Genomic DNA, 21130 nt, shown 5'->3' on the forward strand with positions numbered 1-21130 from the left:
AAGGACAGCACCCAGGGCTGTGTGGCCCGTGTTTTAGGAGAGGCTGTTGAACACCTCGAGCTCCTCGAGCCAGGGGAGTCTCCTACCATCCTGCAGCCACATGTCTAGTTGGCCATGTGCTCGGGGTCCCATTATTGATGGAAACCATTCCACACCAGATTCTGAAATGAGATATAATAAGTGAACGGGATGAGTGGGGCTCAGCTGGCTGCCTTGCCTTTCTTGGCTTGGCTTTGACTGTGATCCTGGTGTTTCATGTTGCTTTGATCTCTGGATTCCTGCCCCCGAGTGTCATTCACAATGATCTCATGAGGCTCCTCACTTGTCATTCTTTTCCCCCAGGTCCAGGATCACTTGTGATTTCTTCCTGGGCCTCTGGGGGATCTACCACATTATGTGTATTATTAGGTGTCTGGATTTCCCATGACACTTGGTAGAGCTTTACTTTTTTATAGTTTTCCCAGGAATGAAAATGAACCATGTAAAGCTTGTGCCTCAGTTTCTTTTCCTACAAGGAAGAGTTTGGAAAAAAAATTTTATAGAAGTGGCGATAAGCTCATATTTATAAAATACATTTTAATTCTTTGAAGATATTTGTTAACAAAAATCAAATATGGTAGTATTTAATGGATCTTTTCCTTTTAAAAATCAGTATATAAAAATCTTAATCTCCAGAGCACATGGGTGGCTCAGTCGGTTAAGCGTCTGACTCTTGACTTTGGCTTAGGTCGTGATCTCAGGGTCCTGAAATGGAGCCCTGCTGGGCCTGTGCTCAGAAGGAGTCTGCTTGAGATTCTTTCTTTCCTTCTCCCTCTGCCACCCCCTAAAATAAAGAAATAAAATCTTTAAAAAAATCTTAACCTCCTGATCAGGTAAGAGTGATAATTCATTTTGCAAATGGTTTCTTCATCATATGGCTGAATTAATTGTAGCATTGTCTAAAAAACTTAGTATAAAGTCATTTATAGGGTGACTAACAGCATAATTTGTAGCATATGAAAAATCTGAAGAGCATAGATACATAGCATAAAATGATACATGATTATTATCCAACAATTATTTAAGTAAAAGTAAAAGCATCATTTATAGTGTGTTTAAGCATAGCATGATAGTTAAGAGCACAAACCATGGAGCTGAGTTTCCTGGGCTCACATCCGCACTCTGTAACTTTATAAGTAATAATCTTGGGGAGGGCGCCTGGGTGGCTCAGTCGTTAAGCGTCTGCCTTTGGCTCAGGCCATGATCCCAGGGTCCTGGGATCGAACCCCACATCGGGCTCCCTGCTCGGCGGGAAGCCTGCTTCTCCCTCTCCCACTCCCCCTGCTTGTGTTCCTGCTCTCGCTGTCTCTCTCTCTGTCAAATAAATAAATAAAATCTTTAAAAAAAAAATAATCTTGGGGAAATTGCTTGGTTCTCTGTGCCTCAGTTTCCTTTTCTGTAAAAGAAAGATATCAATAGGGCTAATCTTATAGTGTTGTTATGAATATTGAACTTAGAATAGTGTTTGGCAGGATAACTTTCATGCATGTGTTCGACAGATTAAAACTACCCAGTAGATTTATAGACAGTTTGAGTTTTCTATGGAATTTCTGTCAACTTGGTGTGCTACAAAGTTTTCCAGTTACTAAATATCGCATTTTAAATTAAAGATTTAAAATGCCTTTTGATATTTGAGTCTTTATTCTTAAGTTGTTTCTATGACATATATTCAAGGATATATTAATATAAATGTATTCAATTCCCAAAGGCAAATGCAGATGTTTCTTATTGGCTTGGGATAACATTTTGAATAGTCAACCTGCTTTTTGTCTTTGTATATATATATTTTTTTATGCAATATATATATTTAAAAATTTTCTATTTTAAGTAAACTCCATGCCACACGTGGGCCTTGAACTGACAAGCCTGAGATCAAGAGTTGCACTGACTGAGCTTGCCAGGCACCCCAGCAATATATTTTTTATTTTGGTAAAATCCGTAACATAAAATTTACCATTTAACCATTTTTAAGTGTACTGTTCTGTGACATTAAGTACATTCACATTATTTTGCAAAACATCATCACCATCCATCTTCAGAACTTTTTTCACCTTTCCAAACTGAAACTCCACGCCCATTAAACAATAACTCCCATTCCCTTACTCCCTGCTCAATGTCTGTGCTTATTTTGAGCACAACGGTAAGTTCCGATTGCTGTTGATGTGGCCCAGTGTGGGGCTTTTATGCTTTCAGGTTGAAGAATCTGGTTTAATCAACCATCCTCCTTGGAAACTCAAAGTCATCCAGCTGTTTGAGACACAGAGAGTGCGGCATGGGATGATGACCCTGGGGCCCAGTGGAGCAGGGAAAACCACCTGCATCCACACCTTGATGAGAGCCATGGCAGGTAAGGGGGCGCCCAAGCTGTGTTGCTCTGGGCAACACATTTAAGTAGCTGTGACCCATTTGAATACTCCAAGAGGGACATAAAAGTTAGATACATTAATATATTTGTATAGGAAGGAATGCTGCTTTACTGATTATTGGGTTCATTTCAGCGATAATGTATTATAATAATGAACTAGAAGGGAAAAAATTTTTCAGCTTTATTGAGATATAATTGACATATGACATTGTGTTTAATGTGTACAGTGTATTGATGTGCAACATTTGTATGTTGCAAAATAATTAACACCATGAACTTTGACCCCCATCTTGTCACATAGTACCATTTCTTTTTTTGTGGTGAGAACATTTAAGATCTACTCTTCTAGCAACATTCAAGTTTATGATACAGTATAATTAGCTATAATCACTCTACTATATATATATATAGTATGCTATAATGTACATTCGATCCCCAAACTCATTAATCCTTTAGCTAGAAGTTTGTACCCTTTGCCCAATATCTCCCCATTTCCCTACACCTCAACCCCTAGTAACCACCATTCTACAATCTGTTTCTCAGAGTTTGATTTTTTTAGATTCCATATATAAGTGATACCACACAGTATTTGTCTTTCCCTGTCGGACTTAATTCATTTAGCATGATGTTCTCAAGGTCCATCCATGTCATTGTAAATGGCAGGATGTCCTTCTTGCTCATGGCTGAATAATAAATATATATACATGTAAAATATATATATTTATATGTATAGACACACACACCACATTTTCTTAATCCATTCATCTATTAATGCACATTTAAATTGTTTCCATATCTTGGCTTCTGGGAATAATGCTGAGTGAAAAAATTCCTGAACAGTGACTTTATATATTGTGTTATATGTTTTACTTATGTCATTAAATTTTCACAATGATCTTGAGATGTGGCTATTACCATCCCCATTTTGTACAAAAATTCAAGGCTCAAATTCAGAAATGCTACAGGTTGCAAAGATGGTAAGTGATAGGATTCAGAATTATAGGATTCTCGAATTATAGGTAGGATTCAGAATGTCAGGGTCCACTAATGAAAAGCCCAGACTTTTTCCATTATAACATGCCACTACCCAGTAATGACAATATAACCTCCCAGTACAGAAAAAAATATTTCAATTTCAGTTCCTAAAATCATCCTAATCACAAACTAATTTCCCACCTAGAATCAGATGTTTTTCTGGTGAAGTTAAATAACTGTATTTAATTTCCAGATCTCCCTAAGCCTTACAGCTAAGTCCCTACCTAGCCCGAGGTCATCTAAAGATAATAGGCATTGTCACATTTGTGATTATTCTTATATTTCCTGATTGGACATTGATGTCTGTCATACTGAAGGTACTGTGTAGGCAGCTCTTGGCCATGGCAGATTTGAGTCCCAAAATTTCACAGAACTCTACCTATTGGAATTCAAATACATGGTCCCATAGGGAGAAGGTGCCTAGTTGGTTTTCCAGTCAGCTCATGCAGACCCAGTGCACTGATCTTGAGTTAGTGGTTGTGGAGATTGCTCTGTATTGCTCTAGGGTCCTGCACATGTTGGATTTAGCTGGATACCTATATCCGCAGTGATGGGGCCCAGTAAATTCTGTACATTAAGTCCACCAGGGAGTCTCCACACTAAGAAAGAACTGTGCTCTCAGCTATCACTTACCTTGCCAAAACTGAGAGCTCACACCTGCAAAAGACTTATCATGTGCTTTTCACGTGCTGTTAAGTTTGTGTTTGGGGATTTTTATAGAGCTTTAAAATGATCTGTTCTCTCAAATCATGCTTAATAATACTTCTGTTATTATTATGTAGCTGCCTTCTGTTAACAATAAACTACAAATGCACCTGGTAAAGTGACTTGAACAAAATGAGTACTAAATATTAAACGATAGTGATACATTATGTATAATATGTCTAAATTATATAACCCATATGGCATCACTGGTTTTGGAGAAGTTCTTTGCAAAGATGAATTAATCATTAGCTGTTGATTAACCTGTTCTTGGTTTTAATGTATAGGGCAAATATTTGTTATTTTAAGCAACACATTGTTTCTTGCTGAAACATTCATTCTCCCAAAGATTGAGAAGGTAATTGGGTTGAACTTATACTAGACCCATATATATTTGTGTCCTTATTCATCATGTATTTGTTTATCAAATATCTCTAGTATTCTGTAGTTTGAGGCCTTGCTAGGTTCGGTAGCTTAAATGGGAAGGCAGGCATGAAAACAAAAGGCTGTGTCTTCAAGGAGCTTACGGTTTGGTGGAGTAACAGTTATTAGTCAACACGGAATTGCTATGAGGAGGTTTGGACAATTATGTTGTGAGCAGAGGCAAAGGAGATCAGAGACCTTTCTAAGGAATTATAGGAAGGCTTACAGAGCAGGTGCTGCTTCAGCTGAGGTTTGGGGGTTGAGTAGCTGTTGGAGAAAAGGCATTATTAGCAGAATGAAGAGCCTGGGCAGGTAGGAGGGACTGGAGAGAGCATGGCATACCCAGAAATTGCTTTGGTATGGATAAATGTGCTCTGTGTGTGGGTGGGAGTAGGGGAGAGGAGGAGGTGTAGCAGGTGCTACTGGCCCCCAGCGCTTCATCCCTTTGGCCCTCCCCCTTTGGACAGCTTCTCCCGCAGATGCCAGTGCTGTCTCCTAGTTTTTCAGCATTATGACTTTCCTAGAATCTAGGGAACTCCTGGCTCAGCCTGAAAGAGGGTGGGAATTAATGCCTCTGAGGCAGCTATAGCCTCAACTAGTGGGGCGAAACGTTGAAGGCAAGTGTCCCATCTCCTCTTGTCCATTAGAGGGATACTACCTCTGGGGCCACTTCACAAATGAGCCCATTTTGGGGATTCTCTCCTTTTCTGTCTCACTGTCTCTTTGCCCTGACTCCAAACTCCCAGTACCCACATCTTTGTTTGAGGCTTTGCTTTTAGGGGGGAATTTAGGTATGGCATGAGGAGCTTTATAAGTTATGCTGAATACCTAGGTTTTATTCTGTAGGTGATGGGAAGCCCTTGAGCTGGGGAGGGGTATGGTCAACCTTCTGTGGGTGGAAGGCCACCTGGCGGCCATGTAGAGAATAGACCATGGACAGGAGGGGTGGTCTGGAGTCCATAAGGAGGCAACAGCAAGAAAGGATGCCTACTCTAGGGCAGAGTCCATGAAGGTGGAGTGATCAGGACAGTCAAGAAATGTCTAGGAGGAGAGGAGGAATTAGTTTAACCAACATTTTGAAAGTCAAGCATTTTTTTCTTGGAGTGCTCTTATAACAATGTTTTGGTATTTCTTTCTTTTTTTTTTTTTGGCATAATTAAAAAATTTTATTATTGAAGTATAGTTGGCATACGATGTTATTTAAGTTTCAGGTGTATAACATAGTGATTCAATAATTCTATACAAAAATATTATGGTATTTTAAATTAAAATAATGCAGTTCTACCTACTACCATAATGAAATAATTTTTGACAGTTTTTCTTATATGGGCAACAGACAAAGTCCAGTTTTTACCTATGATACTGTCATACTGTTTGAGAGTAGCCTGGCCTTTTGTAAAGTGTGTTAGGTAAAAAAATAGTTTTGCCCATCAGCTCTGAAAAAGCTGAATTGTGACTCAGTTTAACTTCAGTATCATAAAGTATTGAAGATAATTACCCTGAGTTTTTTTGTGATTTAAAAAAGGAGACCTAAAGGGGTGTCTGGGTGGCTCAGTCAGTTAAGCATCTTCCTTGGGCTCAGGTCATGATCCCAGGGTTCTGGGATGGAGCCCCACATTGGCTCCTTGCTCAGCGGGGAGCCTGCTTCTCCCTCTTCCTCTGCCTCACCCCCTGCTTATGCATGTGCTCTCTCTCTCTCAGTCAAATTAATAAATAATAAATAATAATCTTTTAAAAAATAGTAAATAATCTTTTAAAAAATAAAAAAAGGAGAACTATGGTCTAATTTTCTAAATAAGTTTTAATATTTTTTAAAGATTTATCTGTTTATTTAAGAGAGGGAGAGAGAGAGCGCGAGAAAGTGAGCACAGGCTTGCCGGGCAGGGGGCAGGGGGCAGGGGTCGAGGGAGGGGCAGAGGGCGAGGGAGAGAAGCATACTCCCCACTGAGTGGGGAAACCCCACTGAACTGATGTGGGACTTGATCTCATGACCCTGAGATCATGACCTGACCTGAAATCAAGAGTTGAACACTTCGCTGACTGAGCCACGCAGCTGCCCTGGTTTTGATGGGTTTTAACATGTTTTTCGATGGGCGTAGTTATGTATGCTTGCCTGTGTTTGTCAATCTTTCACACAATATGTAATATTTTAGCATCTATTTTTATGATTTTATACTTTAAACCTTATTCTTCACCTTTCTGCTTATTAACTGCTTATGTACAGAATCTGGCCCCTTTAAGAGTAGTTTTAGGGTTTGAAGGATTCAAAGACCTTTTTTTTGAGGTTGGCCACAAAAGAAAAGCCCTTGATTCTTGGCAGCATTAGTTTAGCTTACTTTTTCCAAATGAGCAAGAACACATCTCAGTGAATTGAAGCCGGTTATGGAGAGAATGAGGCATCTTCTGGGTGACATTTCAGAGACCAGACTTAATCTGGTATACCGTAAATCAAAAGATTTTTGAGCTGTGAAATCTAAAGAACTTCCAGGTTATATTAATTTGTTCATCAATACCAACATGGTATCTTTCCCCCCCTTTATGTTTCCTTTTACAGGAGGATAAAAACAAAAGTATGTTAGTCCATAAAATATAACAGTGTTAATTATGATAACTTGGAATGCAGTAAGACATATATTCTCAGTATAATTTTGTGTTTTTCATATTTTGAACACCTGCCGATGGTACATTGCAAATTAGTTCAATGTTACCTAATGATGGTTTACTCTACATTTGAGTCATTTAAAATTTGGATTTACTTGGTACAGATGGTGGAAAGCCACACCGGGAACTGAGGATGAATCCCAAAGCGATTACGGCCCCACAGATGTTTGGTCGGCTTGACGTGGCCACAAACGACTGGACTGATGGGATATTTTCAACCCTTTGGAGGAAAACGCTGAGGGCCAAGAAAGGTAGAAGATGAAGTATTATTTTTGACATGTCCTTCTAAATAAAATCCTTGGTGCCTATTTAGAATTAGTAGAACATATTCTCCATATAATATCCTAGCCAAGATTAAGAAGTCCTAAATCAGTATATTTGTCAGTGTTGAAATACTGAAATTATTGATTAGGGTATTTAAAATCCCCCTCTCCCACTTTTCTTCTTTGTTGTTGTTACAAAGAAATTATTTTCCTTTTGAATAAATATTTCTGTGTCCCTGTGATATCTTAGAATAAAAGAGAAAGAAAAAGCTGTTACGGAAAATTGATAGTGTTAAATAAAGTGATTTTACTATAACTATTTCACTGAATCTTTTAAAAATGTTACTTTTATTTAAGTACAGCCTATTTTTGGAAAACTGATTCTCCTATAAAATCACAGGAGGAAATAGGCTTCTTTGGGAAGAAAATTACATATGTCAAAAATGAAGTTTATATTGAACTAAGAAATTATTCTGTTTAGGTATACACTGGTGTTTGGTTGTCCTGTGAACAAACTTGTTAAGGGCTAGTGGTTCACTCTGAATATTCTCTTACTTACGGAGTCTGGAAATTGAACCCGGTGTTCCTGGAATATAAGCTTGGATGGAAGAGGTGATATTAACTCTCCTCTCATCATGTTTTCTCACTCCTGAATAAGGAGGAGAAAGGCACAGTGAATGCATTTGCAGAGAGAAAGAAGGATCCAGGAGAAGGACAAGATATTTGGGCTATTTCTTCAGGAGTCTCTGCTTTGGAATAGTTTCTACCAATAAATGTTTAAGCTGGTGCCATCCCAGTTCTCAGTTAGGGAATGGAGCTCATCAACCTAAAAATCAGTTGTCAAAAGAGACATGAAAACATGGGATTTCAAAAGTGTGTTCATATTTGGAATTATTGTTTTATTGGATATAAATCAAATTTTGTTTCTGACCTTGTTTCAATAATCCTGTGTAAACAGATCCGGTGCCCAGTGCTCCCAGGAATGGGAGCTCAGAGAGGTGTTTTTTTTCCTCCTTAAAGAAGGCAACATGCTTTTTCTAAGGGACGCTGGTGTTTAGATCATTTTACTTAAAATCAAGTCAAATGAGCATAATTAAGATTTTCAAAGCAGTTGACTGGACATAGAATATATTACAGGGGTTACACAGTAAATAAAAACTAGAGTTACAAACTTGGTCATGGTGTCAGTAAAGAGAAACTAGAGATTAGGAGATTAAGAGGAACTATTAAACCAAATACCTAAATTTATGATGGCATTGTGGTTGACCATTCCGTGGATGCTTGTCACTTTCTTTACTTCCAGATATCTCCGTAAGTGACTCCCAGCAGGTTTTGTCCCCAGTGGTCCTCCAAAACTACTCTTTTAAGGACACTCATGACCTCCAGCTCGCCAGATATAAATTGTCAGTTCTCAGGCTAGTCCGGCTGTCATGGGATCTTGGCACGGTCGATCACCCCCCTTCTCGGAACTCTTCCATCGCTTGGCTTCAGGGAAACTTTACCTGTTGGCTCTCCTTCTACCTCTGCCTCATGGGGGGGTCTGCCAGAGGGAGGAGCCAGCAAAGGAGACACTACTAGAAGTCTGACCATCAAAGTGACTCTGTCCTCAGACCTCCTGTTTCTACTTTTACTATCTAGAAGAAACATACCCAGTCCATGGTTTTAAATGCCATCTCTAAGCTGGTGGCTTCTACATCTTAATCTTCAACCCTGACCTCTCCCTTGAACCTCCAGCTCAGCAACACTGTGGGATGTCTGTGGGACATCTCAGATGTAAGATGTGCAAGCCAGAGTTGATTCTGTGGTTCTTTCTGGCTGTCCTTCTGACTGTACTCACATTCTTCTCCTCCTTCTCTTCTTATTTACTAGGTTCAACTTCTTGCTCTTCCTGGGACACCCTATGCTTGTACTCACTTTGAGACCTTTGCACTTGCTATTCCTACTGCCTGGAAGACTTTACCTCTAGATCTTTACCTCTCTTCATTCTCCTGAAATATATTACTGACTACCTTATCCAAAGCAATGCCCCATCATCTTATCCTTCTTAATTTTTCTTATCTTGGATATTTCTTTGCTTATGGTTTGATTGATTCTCATCTCTGCCCTTTAGAGTGTAAGGTCTGTGAAAGCAGGAATTGTCTTATTCACCACAAAATCCCCAGACTCTAGAACAGTGCTGATACATAGAAAGTGCTCAATGAATATTTGTTCAATGAAAAATGACTTTTTACTTTATGTGCTTTAAACAACTGGTATATAAAGGACTGGAAAAGTCCTATGTGATAAAAATAATCATTTCTATCAAAGTTTAATGAAAATCACATCAAGTTATAGTACTTCTGCAAGTATAGTAGTTATGTGTCTGTGTATATATGTGTACGTATGCTTTTCCCCCCACCTTTGGTGGAATATTTTAGGTGAACATATCTGGATAGTTCTTGATGGTCCAGTAGATGCCATTTGGATTGAAAATCTGAATTCTGTTTTGGATGATAACAAAACTCTAACTCTTGCCAATGGCGATCGGATTCCCATGGCTCCAAACTGCAAGATCATTTTTGAACCCCATAACATTGAAAACGCTTCACCTGCTACTGTCTCAAGAAATGGAATGGTTTTCATGAGTTCTTCTATCCTTGATTGGAGTCCTATTCTCGAGGTATGAGTGGAGTCTTTCTTTTGTGCACTGAAGGAGGAACCGGTCTTTAGCATTCCTGTAGAGCGCCTGTTGATTTTTCTGCAGACCTTTGGTGTCATTGCATTTGATCGCTACTGTTTAAGGCCACTCCTTGCCTGCTCTGGGATGTTGGAACCCTGATTGTCCCTTACAGGTTCCTTCAGTGTTCTGGTGTCTGTAGGGCTCCTCTCATCTCTTTAGACCTGTGATTTCCGCTGTGGGTTGTGGGGTAGTTGCCAGGCCTCACTGAATCAATAATCCCGCCAAACTGTGAATAAGTAAAATTTAATTTGATCACTTTGGAAATTCATGACATTTTAAAAAGGTACTCAGTCATGTAAAGTTTGGGAGCAATCATCTTAGAATATCAGCTTTAAGAAAACAATTTATTAAAATTCCATCTAAGGGAAAAATTGCATATAAGGAATTTTTATGAGATTCAGTAGTCATTAGTTTTATGTTCGTTCTTGGAAATAATATTTCAGATAATATCTCCAGTTCATGAAAAGGTATATTATTTTCTTATCACCAATACATTCTAGAATATATTGATTATAATCAGATTATAGTTAAATGCCTTGTATACGTAGATATTTTACTAAATAAATGCTATAAGGCAAAATGCTTATTAGATAAGCCAGGTGTGAAATCTTTTTTGACATTGTTGGTCAATTTATTATTTTATTTACATAATTTTTTGGAGATCATTTTGATTGAAAAATTATAAAATCATAATTTTTAAAAAAGATTTATTTGAGAGAGAGAGATAGCAAGCACAAGAGAGCACATAAGCGGGGGAACAGCGGGCAGAGGGAGAAGCAGGCTCCCCGCTGAGCAGGGAGCCCAATGCAGGGCTTGAACCCAGGACCCTGAGATCATGACCTGAGCCGAAGGCAGACGCTTAACCAAATGAGCCACCCAGGTGCCCCCTAAAATCATAATTTAAATTAAGTAGGTGTTTACTTTGTATTGTCATTAATTTTTGTGCTTCTCTTTCTCTATGAATATATCCTAACTTTTAATAATATCTTCTCAGAATTTACAGAAACCTGGGTTGAAAAAGGGTTTAGGTTTGGTAAAATGTGAAGATACGAAAAAAGAGGGGATTATATAGCAAAATGATACTTACATATAATTGGATATGTCACTAAATATGCTTCTAAAGATTTCAGATTTCTCAATCAAATTATCAATCCATTAAAGAGAATACAGGGCAAGGGTTCTGAACACTGGCTTTGCAAGAATAATCATCAATGACAGTTCTTTAAAATACAGATGATGCGGTCATACCCCAATCCTTCCAAATTAGAATCTCTGGGCTTGGGGGTGAGGGGGTAAGATTCAGAAGTTGGTTTTTGTTTTTGCTTTTGTTTTTAGAAGTACCACAGTAGGTCCAGATTTGGTAACTACAGATACAGCGGCAAGCTCCAAGTAAAAAGTATTTCTGTGATTTTCCCCAAATGCTTCACATTCACAAAGGCTTTTAAAAAATACTTCTACACGACTAGCTAATGAATATTTCGACTTTGCTATTTATGAAATAAGCTTCTATTATGTTCTATGTTGAGAATGAATAAGGTTCTCACATTAATGCTACACTTACCTAATTTTATTTTGTTAAAGTAGGCTCCATACCCAGCATGGAGCCCAATATGGGGCTTGAGCTCACGTCTGTGAGATCAAGACCTGAGCTGTGATCAACAGCCAGACGCTCAACCGACTGAGCCACCCAGGCGCCCCTTACCTAATTTTTTATATGCTTTTAAATAATGCAGTTTCTTCTCACGAATGGTTAGCAAGACTCACAAAGAATCAGACTGGGAGTGTTGAGAGCAGTACAAGGCAACTCTAGGGAGTTACTAGAGGCAGAAGGGTGGAGAAGCTGTGTTCACTGGTATCCTGGGAGCCAAGCTGATTAATTGGCCCTGTGTATGACAGTCTTTTTGATTCCATCAACTCAAAAGGGCTATGTTCTGTTTTTGTTGCTGTGGCACCCTGGTAAATTCATGAATTGATGAATAATTTGGAATCAACGTTTTATTGCTTCTGTTCAGTGTCTAAGAATGAGCTGATCCCTTGAGGCCGAGGGAACTTGCGTCAGCTTTAGAGAATAGTGTGTGTTAGTGGTATTTTGTTAGAGATCACATGCACTTTTCTAAAGTGGGTTCCCCAAATGACTAAATTCCCCATTTTCTGGAGTGTTCTTTGATATTTTTCGACATTGGTTATTAATTAAATTAGAAGAAATAAAAGGAAGCAACTAACTTGATAAATCTTTTATCCCATTTAAAACAATGTGGGTATGGATTTCCTTTGTTCATCTTTTATTCCTTTTTCTTTTCCTAAATTATTTCTCTATATATGCCTCCTCATTTTCTTCTAGTATGTTTTAGTTAAGAGCTTAAGACTTTTTTTCCATCTTGGCTTCAAGACCTGAGCACATGTATAGGGTGGTGATAGAACATGTGCATTTGAATTCTGTGCTTGGCACTCACCAGCTGTGGGATCCTGGGCACATTACTTCCACTGTTTGGGCCTTGGTTTTCCCATCTGTAAAAGGAAGATAATAATAACTCCTACCTCACAGTGTTATTTTGAGCATTACATGAGTTAATGCATGAAAGCCTGGTTAGTAAGGCCTGGCACATCCTATATGCAGTATTATCATTAATTAATATTTAAAAAATTTTTGTCCCAAAATGGCCATTCTCCTGGTGTGCTAGTAAACTTATTAATGCATTAATCTGTAAATGAACAGGGTTTCCTTAAGAAACGCTCGCCTCAAGAAGCTGAAATTCTTCGTCAGCTCTACGGCAAGTCTTTTCCTGACCTGTATCGCTTCAGTATCCAGAACTTAGAATACAAGATGGAGATGCTTGAGGCTTTTGTAATCATGCAGAGCATTAACATGCTTCAAGGGCTGATCCCTCCAAAGGTAAATTGCTCAAATTTCTAGAAATTTCTCTCTTATTAACAGAGCCATGTTGTGCAGAGAGTACAATATTTGAAATTGGTTCTGTTAGACCTGTGGTTGGGGTGGGGGATGTTTTAAACGTGCACATGCATCTTTTGCATTTTTCTCATTTCTGTTTTCACCAAGGAAGCCATCGGTTTATAATTTAGTGGCAAGTTCACTGTCATCTAATAAGCATCCAGATTTATTTTGGAGACCAGCTTGGTATTCCTCGAGACCAATTCTGTATTTTTTCCCAATTTCATTCATCTTTCCCTTGTTCTTGTCTTGGGGAAAACTGTTGTCCCTTTCACATCTTTGTTATTTTCATTGAAACCTCCAAGTAAAATGTCAGTTCGAGAAGCAAGCATTAAAACAGCAAGTTTATTTTGTGCTCAGGAGCAAGGTGTGGAGGTCACACCAGAGCACCTGGGGAGACTGTACGTCTTCTCCCTGATGTGGAGCGTCGGTGCCCTGCTCGAACTGGAGGGCCGACGCCGGCTGGAGCACTGGCTGTGTTCTCAGGAAGCCTTGACCTTGGATTTGCCGCCTCTGGAGGGGACGGAGGACACCATGTTTGACTATTACGTCTCGTCCACTGGTGAGGATCCTTGCTTCCATGGACTCATACACAACACATGGGAACAGTTTTTTTCCACTGGCCAATATTTACATAAATTTTATTTTTTCTAAATGGTAATTAAAACACTTGGCTGTAAAATTGAAATGGAAATTTTCATGTGTGAAGAAACCTAATTGTTTCTTTTTCGAAATTTTATTTCATTTGTGTTCCAAAAGCACATCTTCCCCTTGTTAAGTATATTGTTTACTGAACTTTTAATGAATTAAAAACAAAGTAGGGGGACACCTGGGTGGCTTAGTCAGTTAAGCATATGACTCTTGATTTCAGCTCAGTGGGAAGTCTGCTTGAGGATTCTCTCTCTCCATCTCCCTCTGCCCTACCCCCCCCACTTGTGCACTCTCTCTCTTTCTAAAATAAATAAATCAATCTAAAAATAAAAATTAGAGAAAAATCTCCAAATCAGATCTGTTTCAGCCATTTATATAATCAGGAATTTACATAAAAATTACAAAGTGTGAAGTATATTTTTACCAAATATGTGTTTATCTATACATTTCTATCTATATATATATACCTCAAGTTTATTTATATGTGCATACATATATATATAAAGTACATACATACAAAGTATATATATATACAATATTTATATCTTTTATTTTTGATTTATAATTAAGGAAGTATGTAATGAAAAGCTTGTGATATTAGATATTTTAAATGGTCCTAGGTACATACTACTATCACTGTATTCTTAACTTTTATACAGACATAATTGAAAACTGACATATTTAAAAAGAAAATTCCAGGATTCTTCTTCATATTTCCTAATAGTAACACTTTGGAATTGTTCCTTGGGAAATTTTGACTCGGCTAACACATACTTAAATAGTACTTAGATCTATGGTTCTAATGATCTTCATTTTATGGGGAGTTTTTGAAAGATGGCTTCATGAGATGTCAAGGACGTGTGGTTGTTCCGGTCAGGACTTCAGTTATTTATGGGCATGTGAGGATGTACATGTTCTCTGTTCGTCTCAGGTGAATGGAGGCACTGGAACACGTGCACTGAGGAATATGTGTATCCATCTGACATCACCCCAGAATATGGCTCCATCCTGGTGCCAAATGTTGACAACGTGAGGACTGACTTTCTAATTAAAACCATCGCCAAACAGGGCAAGGTGTGGCTCTTTGACTTTTATTGACAATAGCATATTTTAAAATGTCGCTTGAAAACACAAGGCATCTTACATTTATCTTAGTATGTTTTGGGTTGCTGTTTCGAGTAAATGAAAGTATTACCCAAATTAATATGCTTTTTTTATTATTCTCGAGTAACAGTGTTAAGAGTTGAATAGTTCCAGTGCATGATCAAGTAATTATTTCTCACACAGTAGTTGAGAGAAAGTGAACTTGGACTTGTTTGTCCAAAGAGAAATCCTCCTCTTCTGATGGCTGTGTTAGTTTGCTGGGGCCGCCATAACAAATCACCACAGACTGAGTGGTTTAAACAGCAGACATTTCTTTCCCTCCAGTTCTGGAGGCTTGGTGTCCACGATGAAGGTGTTGGCAGATTTGATTGCCTGTGGTCTCTGTCCTTGGCTTGCAGGTGGCTGCCTTCTCCCTGTGTCCCCCCATACTCTTTATGCCTGTGACTCCATCCCTGCTGTTCCTTTGTGTACGTGTATCCAGATTTCGTCCTCTTACATGAATACCAGTAAGATTGAACTAGGGCCCACCCGAATGGCCTCATTTTCACCTGATCATCATCTCTCTAAAGATCCTATCTCCAGATACAGTCACATTCTCAAGTACTGGGTGTTAGAGCCTCAACATGTGAATTTTTGACTTGGGGGTGGGGGGCACACTATTGAGCTCATGCTCATTGTATTGCATTCCTTGAATTTCTTTCTCAATGTCTCTCTTAGGCTGTGCTGCTAATTGGTGAGCAAGGAACAGCTAAAACTGTCATTATCAAAGGATTTATGTCAAAATACGATTCTGAAAGTCACATGATCAAGAGTTTGAATTTTTCTTCTGCAACCACCCCACTGATGTTTCAGGTACTGGCTCTTTGTTATGGTTCGTTAAGACCAAGTTTGTGATCAGCTTTGGTGGCTCAGCTCTCTTCACTATACTGCCTGTGCCCATGAGCTTCGTCTGCACTTTCCCAGCCATGAGTGTACCTGACATTATTCTCCTGCAGTAGAATCTCTCCCTAGTTGGATTATACTGTATAACCTTAAATGGTGGAGCAATAAAAAGCTTATACTGGGTGTTAAAAGCCTCAGTAGTGTTAAAAATATCTAGCAAATCCTGCGAACATGTAAAATCCCAAACTGACAGGGGTATCATTTATTCCTGCATCCAAACCTGCCTGCTGTCCCTACCATCTGCTTTTCTGTGGGGGTTAGTATTTTTCTAGGCTTTAGGCTAGACACATGGGTCATCTGCGATGGGTCTCTCTTGAATCAAGGGCTGTTAGTGTCGCTAAAGAAATCGTTTTCACATCTCCTTCTTTCTCTTCGTTCTCCCTGTCCACCTCTGCCTAATTCACATTTTCAGGGTCCACACCAGGGTATTTTTTTTTTTTTTTTAAAGATTTTATTTATTTGCGAGAGAGAGAATGAGAGACAGAGAGCATGAGAGGGAGGAGGGTCAGAGGGAGAAGCAGACTCCCTGCCGAGCAGGGAGCCCGATGCGGGACTCGATCCCGGGACTCCAGGATCATGACCTGAGCCGAAGGCAGTCGCTTAACCAACTGAGCCACCCAGGCGCCCCACACCAGGGTATTAGCCTAGAAAGACCCCCAGCTGGTCCAGTCTAATTCTCTTCCAGTCTTGCTTTCATTCCTCTTCCAGTCTCTGGTTCTGATATTGCCAATTTATCTTGTTGTTCCCTGACTGAACATTCCACAATGACTCCCATCAGCAATTGCAGGAATAAATCTTAGAGCTAGCACATTGAAGATTTTACTCTATCATATCATTGGGGAGTAACAACAACAACAACAACAACAACAAAATCCCGCAAATTTGCTCTGATTTTGTCAGTGGAACTGCCAGCAATGACCTGGGTTTGCAGTGGTGGGCTGGTTGTTTGCTCTTGTTCCTAAGTTGTCTAAGACGCTGTTGACACTGGGGAGGGAATCCTGTGTGTCCCCTCATGCTTCAGTTGTTTTCAAGTCACCTCTCATATCTGCTAGAACATTAACACATTAATAAAAAGGACACATTTCATACATTGAAAATGGAAGGGTAATTTTTAGGAGAATCCCAACCCAACGAGCTTTGCTCTTGATTAACTTTGTTGTTCTTTAGCTGTTGGAATGAAAATATCAAAGAGCAATGAAAATAGTTGACAGCATGGCTACACCATGACTTCATATCACTTAATGTAATTGGTGACTGCAGAGTGCCAATAAGCTAAGACCATTGATTGAGTTTTTAAATAAGACTGTCAGCTACATTGTGCTCCTCTGTTAGAGATGGAATTTCCAATACTGGCTAGCCTTCTATCAAACGAACGCCATTGACAGTGTGGTGATGAGAAGGAAGGTGTGAATGGAAGGTCAACCTCAAATTGCAGAGACTCAGCTGTGGTATTTTTGTGTTTGGGGGAGAGCACCTTAAATTATCCTAAGCTGTCAGGATGCTAACATTTTACACATTCCTTTGTTACCAGCATTAGCCACATTCCTTTGGTACTGTTTCACATTTAAAGAACTTTTGTTAGTTTTACTCTAGGAGAACATCCTCTTAAAGGTTATAATTTTAACTTTATTGGTGGATGCAGGTTTTAAAACCTTAAATCAAAGTGCAATATTTTTTTTTTCCCCCTTTATGTTGGGTAATTATCTAGCTATTCACATTTCTTGAGACTGGATTACATCTTTAGGTTTGTAATGCAATTCTGGCAGTAACAACCTGGACTTACTAAAGACTTCACAGGTGAAGGGCTCAACGCCCCCACAAGCCTTCCCTCACTTCAGATATCAGCCCCATGCCTGGGTTTCCAGGCCACCAGCACTTCTGAAGAACTGGCTAGAAATTTAGCGGCTCCTATGACTCTCAGTTTCCATAATTCACCAGAACGACTCTCAGAATTTAGGAAAGTGCTGTGCTAATGATTATGGTTTTATTACAAAAGATATGACTCAGGATCAGCCAAAAGAAGAGATGCAGTAAAGTCAATGGTTGGGAGGGTCCTGACTGTAAACATTCTGTGTCCTCAGAATGCATTATCCTCCAGGCACTTCAGTGTATATCCCCAACCAGGGGGCTCACCTGAGCTACAATCTCCAGAGCTTTTATTGGGTTTTATTACATAGGTACGATTGATTGAATCATTGGCCATGTGCTTGAACTCAATCCCAAGCCCCCTCCCTTCCTAAAAGGCCAGTTGATACCATGTGGTTCAAATCCCCAACCCTCAAATCACATGGTTGGTCTTTCTGGCAAGAGTAGTCTGAGAGACTAACAAAGAAAACCCTATTACTCAGGAAATTCCAGGTGTTTAAAGGCTCCCTCCTAGGAACCAGGGACAAAGGCCAGCCAAATTATTTAGTATGTAAGAAGACCTTGTCACTGTATTTTTATTAGTAACTCTTGGTGTTTTTATTAGTAACTCTTGGTAACCTAAAGTACTCCTTTAAGGTGGTAAGGATCTGTAGGCTATGTTTCTTTAACAAGGGACATTTATTAATTTCCTGGAAAAAGGCATATTTTATCTAGAAAGCAACTTGTTTGTTGACATAAAAATTCATAAACTATGTAATGAATTTCTAGAAGTCATACCACATTGAAATATAATAATTAGGATAACAATAAAGCAGGCTTTCAAAACACAAAAATCTGTATTCTTTAGGATCCCATTATCTGATTCACAAGTACATTAGCCCAGTTCCTTCCTACGCTGGTGTGAAGGTGACATTGACACTTTACTGTTTCTTTTTCCTCTCAGAAGCATCATAGGATCATGTACTCTGTTCAGTGCCTATTTGGACTGCTGAGTATCCAAGCTTTCTATTAAGCTAGACTCATTAATTTTAGAAAGCTTTCAATTAGCCAAACTGCCGGAATTAACTTTCTCACTGTAATTTTCAGCTGTTCATGCTGAAGTGAGTTCTGTTGGAGATGAGCATTTGTCTCACGATCTCCCACTTAACTGGATCTACACGAAACTGAAATTGTAGATGTGAAGACAGATACTGTGCGTCCCGTCTGTGGTACCAGGATGGCATATAGTCCAGTCAAGGCCACACGTCTGTTTTTTGACTCTTTTTTGACTGTTTTCATTTGGGGTTCTTTTGTTTTTCCCATGGGGTCACATTCAGATTTTTCATCAGCAGGATGACTGACCGTATGTCCCTCTTTGTCTGGGGATAGTCTAGCTTAATTCCATTGTCTTGAACTAATAATTAATGGCATCTCTGTCACTATCAAAAGTGTGTAGTTTGGGCAAAAATTGTATGGTCATCTTATTGTTTTGGCTAAGGGAATTCAGTTGGTCTTTTAGAGAGAGATCTCAATTTTTTTCCAAAACAAATATTATTTTAAGGGTTTTCCCCCCTATTTTTAAAATTTTTATTAACACATAATGTGTTATTTGTTTCAGGGGTACAGGTCTGTGATTCATCAGTCTTACACAATACACAGTGCTCACCATAGCACATACCCTCCCCAATGTCCATCACCCAGCCACACCACCCCTCCCATCCCCCTCCACTCCAGCAACCCTCAGTTTGTTTCCTGAGATTAAGAGTCTCTTATGGTTTGTCTCTGTCTCTGGTTTCATCTTGTTCCCCCCTCCCCCATTTTTGAAAGTAATCTATACATATCTTAAAAAATGTAAACAATACAGAAAGATAAGAAGAAAGTTTCTCTACAGAATTTTTGAAGATTTATCTTTTCTAAAAATAATCTTAAAGTGTTTTGAATATAACCATCTTACAAATGGTTGCAGCGCAATAAGTTTTGTTTTTTAAAAAATGAGAATCATAGAGCCTTGAAAGAAATTCCACATTTTTTTCTTAGACTCAGAGCCACTTTTCCAAATGAAATCTTATGCAGAAGACTAAGCTATAAAACAGGTAACCATAGATTTGCTTTGGTGGAATTGGGCTGGGCTCCTGAAATCCTTCCCAACTTTATCCTTGCTTCCTTCAGGGGCCCCTATGATTGCATAGAACTCTTCTGACTCCTCAGAGCATAGTTTGAAGACTAGTTTCCAGAGAAGAATCATAGGCGATTATACGTGAATGTATTTTTCCATGGTAAAGCTCTCTAAAAATGTCAGGTTTTATTGTTACTATTAATGCAGTCAGGTGGAGGGAGATCAAGTCCTTATTTGTGTTCACACAGTTAGTTGGTACCAGAACCTGATGAAAAACCAGGTCCCCATATGTTTTGCTGTTCATTCATATGCCTCCTTCCAATGACTTTTCTTTATCCACATTAATATTCAAATGACTGATTTATCACTTAGTGCAATTGTTTTATGTGTTACTGTATTTTCATATTGTTTTACTTTTAAACGTGCTGTTGAGCATTTTAAACTTTACTAATGTAAGACTGTTTTCATTTGGTTTAGTAACTTATAATACAAGGGGAAGATCTTACTTAGGCAGTAGATGTCTTAATAAAGAACATAAGCTCTCCATTTTTATCTTTTAGCTAAATAGCTGATACACAGAGGCCTAAAATTAAGCATATTTTATATTTTAATTAATTAATTATTTTAAAGAGCAGAAGGAAACTTTTATTATTCTGAGTTCTAAGGTATTGTAAACATGAAATAAAAACAGGATACTATAAAAAAATAAACATTTAGAAAACCAAAGAGAAGTTATACAAATATCCTATATTTTCTTATAATACCTTTCTGGTTTACTTTTTACATTTGCATCTCAAAATATTTCAATTTAATTAGGTGTAATATGTATGAAAATGATTTAAATGCTGACATATAGATATAGGTATAGTAATAATAAAATATCTTTCATTTTTATAATGCATTAAGCTCATCAGGTGCTTTCACATATATCATTTATGGATAATACTCTTTTGTATATATACACACATACATATATATGTATTTGTGATTTAAATAACTTTATATACACTCCCACTTGTGACCATGCAGGTTACGCAGATCTGTGATATGTCCTATTCACAGAGACAGTGGTGTGAATGGTAAACCCCAAAACTGGGCAGTGCACAACCTCCTCAACTGCACATGGCCCTGTCAATAGCCCTTCCAATGCGGTGTTCCTCCCTCTGTGTGGTTGGGGAAACAGATGTATACACAGTCAAGTATAACAGGTGTGATAAATGCTGGTTATGGTGTAATCTAAGTATTGTAGAGCCCAGAGGAGGAAGGGAGTAGTTCCTTTAGGGGATTATAGAAATCAACGTAATGAAAGAGTTGA

At 38.6% G+C, this 21130-nt stretch overlaps 1 protein-coding gene across 1 annotated transcript in view; it reads left to right on the forward strand.

The window, feature by feature from the left end:
• DNAH5 (dynein axonemal heavy chain 5) overlaps positions 1 to 21130 on the forward strand; it is a 211461-nt gene that overhangs the window by 85305 nt on the left and 105026 nt on the right. Inside the window, exons 41-47 of the mRNA XM_044916686.1 lie at positions 2233 to 2386; positions 7330 to 7476; positions 9906 to 10147; positions 12924 to 13100; positions 13518 to 13719; positions 14740 to 14882; positions 15630 to 15764. Of these exons, the coding sequence (XP_044772621.1) occupies positions 2233 to 2386; positions 7330 to 7476; positions 9906 to 10147; positions 12924 to 13100; positions 13518 to 13719; positions 14740 to 14882; positions 15630 to 15764 (1200 nt within the window). The remainder of the gene's footprint in view (positions 1 to 2232; positions 2387 to 7329; positions 7477 to 9905; positions 10148 to 12923; positions 13101 to 13517; positions 13720 to 14739; positions 14883 to 15629; positions 15765 to 21130) is intronic.

This window comes from Neomonachus schauinslandi, chromosome 7 (genome assembly GCF_002201575.2).
Source record: "Neomonachus schauinslandi chromosome 7, ASM220157v2, whole genome shotgun sequence".
NCBI classification, from domain to species: Eukaryota; Metazoa; Chordata; class Mammalia; order Carnivora; family Phocidae; genus Neomonachus; species Neomonachus schauinslandi.